Here is an 11,892-nt window from a genome sequence, read left to right as displayed (position 1 = left end):
TGCCCAGCGACTGAGACAGTGGGGTGGCGTTTGGGTGTGCTTGGCTCAGACATCTGAAAGTACTAAGAGATGCGTGTGCTTGTTTTGGTGAATCATGAGTAACAAAGACTCAAATTGCGTTTCTGTGTAGCACGGGCATTTCCAATAACGGAATGAAAACATTCAGTTCCCAATTTACAGGAAAAGACTTAAAGGCAGTGATTCTCCAAAGCCAAACGTCTGGTCTCCAGAGCAGAATAGCGTCATCTAGGAATGCGTTAAAAATGCGAATCCTCAGCCCTTGCCCCAGACCTACTAAATCAGACACGGGGTTAGGCCCAGAAATCCATGTCTTAACAAGTTCTCTAGGGGATCCTGATGCACGTGAAAGTTTAACTACTGCTTTCAGGTAACGGATGGAGTGTTTTCCATTTTAAAGCCACGACCCCGTTTTCCTAGAGCATCTATGCCAGGCTTTCGTCAGCACGAAGCGACAGCAGCACAATGACAGAAGAGCCCGTGACGATTTACAGGGGGGCAGAGCAGTGGGGAAGCGGGCAGTCTCACCGCCTGGACTCGCTTCTTCCACCTCTGAAGCCTCCGCCCCCCTCATACAAGGGCAAGTAGGCACTTACCTTACCAGCGCCTGGCACAGTGTAGGCACATTTGCTTGTGCCGGTTACCGTCATTATCGTTAAAGTCGAACTCAGAACGAGCAGACTACCTCTTGGAGTCGGCTCAATAGGTTCTTCCAAGGCTGGGATTTTATATCACGTGCATGTGATGACTTCACACTAGCTTCTGTGTTTCTGTTTCTAAGAATTCAGTTCCCGAAACTCTGCACAGAGCCCCATGGGGCTCAGACTGATCCTTTGGCCTCTGCTAAGCCTACCCTACTTAGACTTGCTTGATGGCCTCAGACGTCAAGGTGCCCACTCCTTGTTGTCAGCCCGGTGCTCCGTGGCAGAGCGACCCCTCGTTGGGCCCCCTTCAGCCTGTGGGTATCTTTTATGGGTTGGGAAAGCCTAGTGACTTCCTGCAGGGCTTTGTAAGGAAAGGGTGTTAAAATCATAGGCTCAAAAGGCAATCTTGAGTCAAAAAAATCCCAGCACACAGTATAGATGGAAGCTTCCAGCTTCTTATCACCTCCTCGGTAGAATGGAAGTGGCAGGGGGCTCACAAGTTTGTTTTATTCCCCTGTCCCTGCACTGTAAATAGTGCCTGGCACTTAGTAGGCGTTAAAATGCTTCTAACTTTGCGAACATTTGCTAACAGGGGCTCTGTCATTAGAAGGAACAAAGGTTGTTTGTCAAGATGAGGAAATCTAGGGTCTGGGTGGAGCCCGCTGGGTTCTGATGAGCACACAAGACTGGGCCCGCCACTCAGAGCTACACATCGTGTGGAGGCTGGCACTGTTCGGCGAGGGCCTGTCCTCGAGGGGCATGGCGCAGAGGCCTCTTGCTGTGGTGCAGGCAGAGGCCAGCTTGGGACCATTGAGGGGTGAGCCTGAAGGCACATTCAAGATGGGGGACTCACACCTGAAGTCAAAGGAAATGCCAGGAGCTGAACTCAAACTCACTCTTTCTAGGCACCTTGCCTGCCCAACATAGGCCCCAGGGGCCCAGCTACCCCAGCCTGTGCTCACGAATAGTCCCGTAGGTGCCGCAGCGGTGCCTGGGAGCGGTGCGCTACCACTCTTCGGCAAGGGGCTTCATTATTCCAGGTGAGTTCAGATACCCTCACTGTGCCAGAGCAGGCAGTTTGGAGGGAACGGGCTGAGGATAAATTAGTTGCATAAAATTACTAAGGCAGAAATACTCACTACCCTGTGTGATAGGCAGGCAAGCAGATGAACTTCTCTCTCCCTGAGCATGAATGCCCTCCAGGCTTTTGCTCATACTGATCCCTCCAACACTCTCCGTGGCCACTCCCACCTGCCCAAGATCCATATAGTACCATACTTCTGACTCCGAACCACTCTCAACCCTGCCCAAGCAGAGACCTCGTAAAGGCCCACAGTGCTAATCTGTAAGTGGCCTCCTAGGGAGACTCTTAGTGTGGGTCTCCTAAGTTGTAAACTTGAGGGTTTTGCTGGGATTTACTCCTACTTATGGCTCCAGCCAAAGGCCAGACATCTTGCCTTGTATGTAGAAGTGGTCAGCATTGACCTGTTTTTGATAATCACTGCCCTCCCATCATTTGAAGCTTATTAATTATGTTACTCATGGATAGAAATGCTCTCTATTTCTGGGTTTATTATAGTTGCTACAAGCGGGGATGGTGCTTATCCTTTGGAGGGATGTTAGGAAGCAAGAGGAGGCCCTGGTCCGGAAGGCCTGAGTTCTAACAGGGACTTAGACCTCCCCTTTTCCCAGGCCTGAGTAACTCCTCCCTATATAAATGAGGGAGTGTCTTTTAGCTCCATTAGTTTAGGATTCCATTTTGAGAGAATTCACAAAATGACCAAGGAAGGTTTATGAAAGAAGAATGCTCCAGAATTCAGTGGTACTTTGCAAACACACTGAGGACACGATCATGAGTAATTAGAACAATCTGGCAGTACTTTAGTCAAGGTCCTTTTGGTTGCATGTACTAAGAATTCACTTCAGACTGACTTTTGAAAAGCCAAAATGCATTCTAAGGATACCTGAGGGATTAGTAGAGTTCACAGCAAAGATGGAGAACCAGATCCAGAAGCCAGCCAAGTCCTCGAGGCCACTGGGGTGGCCCCTCTGGCCCACTCGCACTCATGTTTCTGTAGTTCTATTGTAAGCCTCTCTGCTTGTCGTGCGGTGCAGCTCATGGGTCCCCGCTTTCTAAGCGCCCCATACCAGCTGCAATCCCAGAGGGTCTCTCTCCTTCCCCTTGCAAAACTGTTAAGATAAAGAATTTTCTTGGGCCTGTTTGGGTCAGTTCAACCCTGGTCTAATCAACTGGTGTGTGGGGGAGGGAGGAAAGGGAAAAGGCCACTGTGTGCAGACATGTCAGCGTGAGTCAGGCGGGCATCCCCCAAACAGTGTCATTAGAGAGAAAAGGTCAGCTGCTTCAGCAGGTGCTCAGCTAGCTGTACTGAAATAAGACAACAAAGAGGATTGTAATTTTCTGCAATCCAGAGTGACCTTCCCCTCCAAATTCTTACTGAACTAGTCACAGCTCCAGAAATGGACACTGCCTCCATTTCATAAAGCTCTACTGAATGCTGAAACCCAAGGAGAAAAAGCTGCAAAACGTTGCTCCTTGCTTTATCACTCATCACTGGACTCAGCTGACATTTGCTTTTCACTTTTCATCAAATCTCACAGGAGTGATTGAAGACGTGGTAAGTTACAGAAGGTACCATTGCTTTACTAACACCTCTTCTTCCTTAACGATTTGCGTTGATGTCAACAACATGATAAGGATGGGGTTCAAGTGATTCCTTGAACCTATGAGAGCCTGCAGAGGCAGCATATTTTGTGGGCGCGCTGCATAGAGCCTGGAGCACACTGTGTGCTCAATGTTATATCGCATCCCATTCCAATTTTAAAAGAAGTCCAAGGATGTACTTCCCGTCAAATATTAACTCTGCCTAGTAACTTCAGGCCACAATCTGCCTCTGTGTCCCACAGCAGGTGGGACAGAAAAAAGTAACCAAGTCTCAAACTTGCTACTCTTCTCTGTATAGAATCTTACAACCACTGATGTCTCTAGCTCGGAAGCACAAAACGTATACAAAGGACTATATATATACTCTTAACTAAAAGCAGTAATTTAAATTAGCCTAGAGTCTTACAGAAATTGTTATTCCAAAACATGCAGAGGCAGCAAGAGTCACCCAAAACCACATTTTATTCTATGACCTTTATATTGCTTTTCTCTTACTTAAAGGTTGAAGCAAAGTGAAAGGATGGCAACATTGTGTTAAAAGAACAAAACGAGTTAGTCACAGCAAATACACCTAATAAAACCTCAGGTCTATGCCATTCACTCCAAACACAGGGCTTAGTCCAGGAGTGGCTCGTGTCTGGGTTTTTGTAAAGCAAACGGAAATTTTGGAAGAATCAACACGTTTCAGGAGAAGAGCCACGAGTGCCCTGAAAGCAGAAAGTTGACACCATTTTAAATATAATTCATATATATATATATTTTTAAAATCAAACACAATTAAATAGAATATGGGTTAAGTACATGAATACTTCGCTTTAGAAGAATAACAGTGGTGGTACACAGTACCAAAAACTTATACACAGCCTTTTGCTTCTTCTGTCGATGAAACAGTGTGCCTCTATACAATCAAATATTGCAATGGAATAAAATCTCTATTCATTCAAGACTTTCTCAAGGACAGAGGTGATTAATAATTATATATTTATATATATATATATATATATATCTTTTTTTGTTTTCTTTTTTGCAAAGTCTGAGCAAAAGCAGTAACGCCTAAGAGAACGTTCCTTCCCCTCAAACAGTCACGCGCAGCGAGGAGGCGTTGGCACCGTCTGGCCAGTGGAGTGTGCTCGCCAATGGGGCGGGCCTGCTGACGGCGGCGAGGTCCGGACCCGGTAGCCGGCTGAGTGGAAGGGCAGGCAGGGGGTCGCCTACTATCCGAAAGACAGAAAGCAAAAAGGCCACCAACTGCACAGCGGAGAAGGGGGAGGCAGCCGAGGCTGGGTGCTCTTCCCGCCCCCAACCCTTGATGTCAATATTCTTAATTTACAAAAAAAAAAAAAAAAAAAAAAAAAGAAAGAAAAAAGAAGAAACAAAACAAAAACCGCGTAGTCTGGGAACAAACATTTTGTTCAAGGTACCACAGGGGAAACGGGAGTGACTGCTACTGTACATTCCTTCCCACACGTATTCTGAAGGGAAAGTGAAGTAACCTGGAGGAGTATTCCAGAAGAGCAAGTCCTGATGCGCAAAGCAAAGGAGACTCCTCTTTTTTTTAGCAGGGGAGAGCCTGGTTTTCAGTATACTGCATTTTAGGAGCAATTAAAGTGTAAAAAGTGTATGCTGTCACCACAGGGAAGGACAATGTCACTGAGATGACCTATCAGCTGGCTTCCTTCCAAATTAATGCCTCTGCGAATGCACAATGCCGCTGAAGGAAAACAACCCGCTAGCACCACGCTGCCTCCCTGAGCTGCCTGGCTCTCGGAGGGGCTGACTCACCTGTTGGTTTAGGAGGCCAAAGCAAAGCACTTCTGGTACCTGCTTTATGATACTTTTAGGGATGGGTTACCGCTACAGAATGGGCATCGAGTATCCGCTCTGCGCTTGTCTGCCTCCCACAGTATGTGGTCCCTGTCTATTCCAGTGGGCTAAAATTCTTTCGTAAATGGGTTATTGCCATTGGAAAGCTATTAGTTTTCTAGTAATGTAAACAATACCACTTTGTCTCTTTATGACTTTCACTGTGTGAACATCATGTGCAGCAAATGTCTACATGTCACTCTGCTTAGGATGGAAGTCTAGGATTGTCTGCCATTCTTTCTTGGGAGCAACAGTGATATATTCGTGAAAAGAAATACAGTGCTTTGTCTTCATTGGCTGTGTTGAAGAATCCAACCAAAGGAAAAAAGTTCTCTTATTTTTCAAAAGCAGATTTCCTTTATCTCAGGTCTTGAGTCATAGCTGAAAAAAAGAAAAAGAAAAAGGTAACGTACATTTCTACAGCCAGTGACATTATTACGGATTAAGAAGGGAATCAAAACCTAGTGTTTACTATATACCAGCATCCAGGACAGCCAGGATTGGACCACAGCCACTTGAGGCAGAATACCAGAACTACCTTCATTTACATATGAATGAATGAATGAATGGATGGATGGATGGATGGATGGATGGAAGCTTTACAAAGGTCAAGCAACTCACCCCAGCATTACCCAACAGGACTAGACTGGCAACCAGATTTGCTTTTATCTTTCCATTCTGGCACCAGATTATGAGAACGAAATATCTACCTTTTGACAGAGTAATTCTGCTTCTAGCAATTAACCCAACAGCATACTTGTAAGAGAGGGTAAAGACTTCTATACACAGACATTCATTAAAGTACTGTCTGTAACAGGGAAAAACCCCAAACAACTTCAATGACGATCCTTAGAGGATTCACTAAATCAGGAGAGCCATAATACAGAATACTCCAACACCTTCAGAAAGAGAAAAAGAACTCTGACCTCGCCTCCTAAGACCAAGATCTTGAGGCTGAGACCCCTGTACTCACAGCTCTGGGGAGGGAACAAACATCCCGGGGAGACAAGGTCTTGGGGACAGATACACACGAAATAACTCAGTAATGCCGTGAGGTAGTTCATGTTACATTCCCAAGTACGTTTCATAGACACGCGCAGAGTAGGCGATTCCGAGCACAGAGGCATCAACATAGGCTAGAGAGAGGCTGGGCACTCCTTCGTGGAAGCAGCTCACATTCATATAATCATAGAATGAGAATCAGAAAGAGATCTTATGAGACTGTCTTGTCCAATTTTTCTGATCTACTGATGAGGAAATGGGGACTGGAAAGGAAAGCAACTTGCAGAAGGTCCCACATGTTCACTAAAAGTGGACTGAAGACGTTCTGTTAGCCCAGCACTTTCTCCATACCAATACACTGCTGATCCCTAAAGGACACGCAGGATGGTCATCTTAGCCAGCCAAAGAGAAGGCTAGCGAGCTTAAAAAACAAAATATAGCAAAATAGACGTAATATTTTAAAAATGAAAAGCACACGGTAATAAAATCCAAACATACAACTCAAAGAAAAAGCCCCAATTTTAAATACCTGCTTTCTAAAATGGTGTTGAAAAGAACATTTTCACGTTGTCAAACATTTGATCATCAACGATAATGGGGAATCACAACTTCATACACCTTTATCTTGCTCTTTGCTGTTTTGGGTTTGACTGAGCCAGTGGAGATAGACAAAAATTACCACCCTTACACAGAAAAAAGGATGGAATCTGCCACAGTGAACAGCGCTTTGGTGTGAAATGGCTCAGTGTGAAGTTCAAAATTAAACCAACCTCTGGTAATGACAGTGCTTGGAGTAAAAAGTTGGCAAGGAAAGGGTGATGCTGGACCTAAATTTAAACTCAAGCCCTCCAAACTACTGTGGGTTATACGGGGTGTCATCTGAACGTATTTGATTCTGATTCCTGACTTTTGCTAACATAAATAATAGAGGAGTCATTTAACGCCTTCATAATGAACATGAGCAGATATTCTCCTCTCGCATTAAGTCTCTGTGATCAACTCAAGTTAGGGAAAGTAAAACTGTTGAAAAAACTGGGACTGTTTGGCTTGAGGAGAGGACTGGGGGGTACGCTACGTGGCTGCCTTCAACTTTCTAACGGTTACTTGCATGGCTTCTCACAGGTACTACTAGAACTAGCTGGAGAAGCTACTGAGAAACAGTATTAGCTTGTGGCAAGTCAGAATTTCCTAACCATTACAGCTGCGGGCCTCCAGACAAAGATGGAGAGTTGATCGCACTCATTCAATTCACTCCTTCCTAAAATAGCAGTTAAAAAAAGAAAAAGAAAAAGAAACAAAAATTCACACCAGTGGGGAAAGTGAGGGAAGAGGCAGAACAAACTTGCAGAAGCTGGAAGCAAATGTATGAGTGGTAAATGACTTAGCTGGTCCAAAAGACTCAATCCTAAAAGGAAAGTGGAAAAAGTGGAGAAGCAACCTGATTTACCATGCAGAATCCCTCAAAGTCCAGGAATTGGTGGCCCCAGTATGTCTCGTAAAGGGAATGGGGGCTGGGTGCAAACATAAGATTTCTTAAAAGCCTGTTTTGGAAGTTAGTCATCTACAGTTATTCTGCAATTCTGCTCAACCAGCCCCTGCCCCGAAACCAATCTCAGCAGAAAAATCTGAGATTTCTTCTCTGAGCAGAGTAAGACAGAGGGTCTCTGGGCTGACCTACACCAAACATGACCAAGTACAAGGATTCTGTCCTGAAAAGAGGGGGATTAAGGAGAGGTATAAATAAGAATAATGAGACTTCCCTAGCTTTTTCCCACTTGCCTCCTTGGTAGCCTGGCCTTCATCCTCCAGGCTGGAGACTGCTAGTGTTTTCTCTGGAAATATGATCAGCCCAAGAAGAAAACTTAAATTAAAAAAAAAAAAAAAAAAAAATCTGCCATCAGTTTCCCAAGGAGATACCTGGCTAGTATATATTTCACTTTTTAAAAGGCTGCCAAATTGTTTTTCAAAGTGGCTATAGCAGTTTGCATTTCCACCAGTAATATGGTAGGGTTCAAACTGCTCTACATCCTTCACCTGTCAGTCTATTTTAGCCATTCCATTAGGTCTGTAGTTGTGTACCATTGTGACTTTAATTTGCATTGCTCTTACGACTAAACATGTTGAGCACATCTGCATGCGAATATCTGCCATCTGTATATCTTCTCTGGTGGAATGTCTGTTTATCTTTTGCCCATTTGAAAAATACCAGATTGTCGGGCTTATTATCGAGTTTAAGGGTTCTTTATATACTGTGGATACAACCCCTTTCTCAGACAGTTGTTTTGCAAATATCACTTCCCAGTCTGTAACCTGCCTTTTCATTTTCTTTACAGTGTCTTTTGACAAGTACAAGTTTCTACTTTTGATAAAGATCAATTTAACGCTTTTTCTCCTTTATGGCTCATGCTTAGTTATGATCTAAGGAATCTTTGCCTAACCCCAAATCACAAAGATTTTCTCCTACGAGTTTTACTTTTAGCTCTGACATTTAGGTCTATGATCCATTTTGAGCTGATTCTGTATATGCTATGAGGAACAAGGTTCGCTCCCCACCCCACCCCCACATAGATATATATATGTAACTGTAAACTGTAAACTAAAAAGACCATCTTTTTACCATTGGATTAGCTTGCACATATGTCACAAGTCAATTGACTTCATATATTTGGGTTTACTTCTGCACTCTCTACATGTTCCAACAATCTATACGTCTACCCTTATGCTAATATCACTCTGTCTTAATCATGCAGCTTTACAGTAAATGTGTCTAGGTAGTGTTAGTCTTCCAATTTGTCTCCCTCCCCACCACGTTTCTTGTTGTTGTTGTTGTTGCTATTCTAGTTACTTTAAATCTCCCAATAAATTTTAAAACCATCTCGTCAATTTCTACAAAAAAGCCTGCTGGGATACTTACTGTGATTGTACTGAATCTATCAGTAGTCTTGGATAATCTTGTACAGAATGGAGAGTATAGTCAATACTGTATTACATATTTGAAAACTGCTAAGAGAGCAGACCTTAAAAGTTCCCATCACAAGAAAAAAATAATCTGTTAACTATGTATGCTGATAATGTTAACTGGACTTATTGTGGTGATCATTTTGCAATGTACACAAATATTGAATCACTATGTTGTACACCTGAAAAGAATATAATGTTATATGTCAGTTATACCTCAACCACCACCATCACTATCCCGGGTTGAAAAAGCACCTTTAAAAAAAATTTTTTTTAATTTATTTAAATCCAAGTTAGTTAATATTTAGTGTAATAATGGTTTCAGGAGAATTCAGTGATTCATCATGTATACACAACACCATGCTCATCCCAACAAGTGCCCTCCTTAATGTCCATCACCCATCTAACCCATCCCCCCTAGAAATGGCTCCTTAACAACACTGAGTCTTTTGATTCACAAACATGATTTGTTTTTCTTTAAATCTTTAATTCTGCTCAGTTATAGTTTATAATGTACAAATATTATATACATATTTCATTAAATATATTCCTAAGAATTTCATGTTTTGGGATGTTACTGTAGATTGTATTGTTTTTTAAATTTCGATTTTCAACTGTTAATTGCTAGTATATAGAAATGTACTTCATGTTTGTATATTAACCTTATATCCTTTAGCACTGCTAACCTTAGTTCTAATAGCTTTTTTGTAGATTCCTTCAGATACTACTACCCAACAGTCCTTTCTGTGATAATGGAAATGTTGTGTATTGTGCATACATGGCTAGTCACTACCATACTGGATAAAGTAGCCTTAGGAATTTCTATGTAAGTGATGAGGTCTTCTGCAAAGAAAACCAGTTTTACTCCTTCCTTTACAATCTATAGGTCTTTTCTTCTTTGCCTTTTTGCGTTGGCTAGGACTTCCAGTGCAAGTGTCCTTGCCTTTTTCCTAGAATCATGGAGTCTTTCCCCATTAAAAATGTTAACTGTCAGTTTCACCAGGTTTAGGGCGTTCTGTTCTGTTCCTAGTTTTCTGAGAGTTTTGTCATCAATGGCTGAATTTTGTCAAATTCTCTTCCTGCATCTATTAAAATGATCATATGCTTTTCTTTTTATGATGAGTAACAGCAACTGGTTTTCAAATATCAAAGCAAACCTGCTTTCCTGGGATAACTCCACGTGTCATGGTGTTCTACTCTTTTTATATATTGATGATTGGTTTCCTTGTATTTTTGTCAAGGATTTTGCATGTATGTTCATGACAGATACTAGCCTGTAGTTTTTTTTCCTTGTAATGTCTTTGTCTAGTGTCAAGGTAATGCTAGCCTCATAGACTATGTTGGGAAATATTACCTCTTCTTCAATTTTCTGGAACTTTGTCTAGAATCAGTATTATTTCTGTTTTATTTTTTGGGCTTGGGGTTTTCTTTGTGGGAAGGAAATTCAATTTCTCTCCTCTACCCTCCAATTTTATTGCTACGATGGACATAATACTTTTTAAGTATATAACATGATAATTTGATATATACAGTGGTTACTACATCTATCACCTCATATAAATAGCTTTAAAAAAATAGTAAGAATACTTAAGAACTACTCTATTAGCAACTTTCAAGAAAATAATACAATTATTGTTAACTATAGTCACCATGTTGTACATTAGCTCTCCAGAACGAATTGATCTTGTAACTCGAAGTTTGTACCCTCTGACCAACATCTCCTCATTTCCCCTACCCCCTCCAGCCCAAGCAACTGGCAACTACCATTTTTGCTGTTTCAAGGAGTTTGACTTTTTCAGATTCCATATACAAGTGAAATCACACAATATTTGTCTTTCTATAGGTCTGACTTATTTCACTTAGTAAAATGTCCTCAAGGTCCCTCCATGTCGTCACAAACGGCAGGATTTCATTCTTTTTTTTTTTTTTAATTTTTTAAAAAATGTTTTATTTATTTTTGAGACAGAAAGTGACAGAGCACGAGCAGGGGAGAGGCAGAGAGAGAGGAAGACACAGAATCCGAAGCAGGCTCCAGGCTCCGAGCTGTCAGCACAGAGCCTGAAGCAGGGCTTGAACTCACAAACCACAAGATCATGACCTGAGCCGAAGTCGGACGCTTAACCGACTGAGCCACCCAAGCGCCTTGGCAGGATTTCAGTCTTTTTGATCCATTCAACCATAAATGAACACTTAGGTTACTTCCATGTAACACATTTAGGATTCTTGCATAGGATTCTAAATATGCAATGAACATGGGGTGCAGATATCTTTTCGAGGTAATAATTTCATTTTCTTCAAATATATACTCAGAAGTGGTATTGCTAGATCTATATGATAGTTCTAATTTTAGTTCTTTGAGAGACCTACATACTGTTTCCCATAATGGCTGTACCAACTTACGTTTCCACCAATAGTGCACAAGGATTCCTTTCTCCTACATCCTCGTTAACACTTGTTACTGCTTGTCTTTTTGCTAACGGTCATTCTAACAGGTGTGAGGTGATATCTTATTGTGGTTATGATTTGCGCTTCCCTAATGATTAGTGATATTAAGCACCTTTTCGTGTATCTTTTGGCCGTCTGTATGTCTTCTTTAGAAAAATGTCTTTCCAGGTCCTTTGCCCATTTTTTAATTTGAAAACAATTTTTTTGTCTGCTGAGTTCCTCATATTTCATACATATGTACATATATATGATGTATCAATATGATAATATCATAAATAT

General features: G+C 42.0%; 1 protein-coding gene across 1 annotated transcript in view; it reads right to left on the bottom strand.

The window, feature by feature from the left end:
- Positions 1–3,789: 3,789 nt before the first annotated feature.
- AKAP10 (A-kinase anchoring protein 10) overlaps positions 3,790–11,892 on the bottom strand; it is a 79,360-nt gene continuing 71,257 nt past the window's right edge. Inside the window, exon 15 of the mRNA XM_003996325.6 lies at positions 3,790–5,589. Within this exon, the coding sequence (XP_003996374.2) occupies positions 5,584–5,589 (6 nt within the window). The 3' untranslated portion in view covers positions 3,790–5,583. The remainder of the gene's footprint in view (positions 5,590–11,892) is intronic.

This window comes from Felis catus, chromosome E1, assembly GCF_018350175.1.
Source record: "Felis catus isolate Fca126 chromosome E1, F.catus_Fca126_mat1.0, whole genome shotgun sequence".
Lineage (NCBI taxonomy): Eukaryota > Metazoa > Chordata > Mammalia > Carnivora > Felidae > Felis > Felis catus.
Note: the sequence above shows the minus strand (reverse complement) of the source record. Positions and strands in the feature narration are given on the sequence as shown.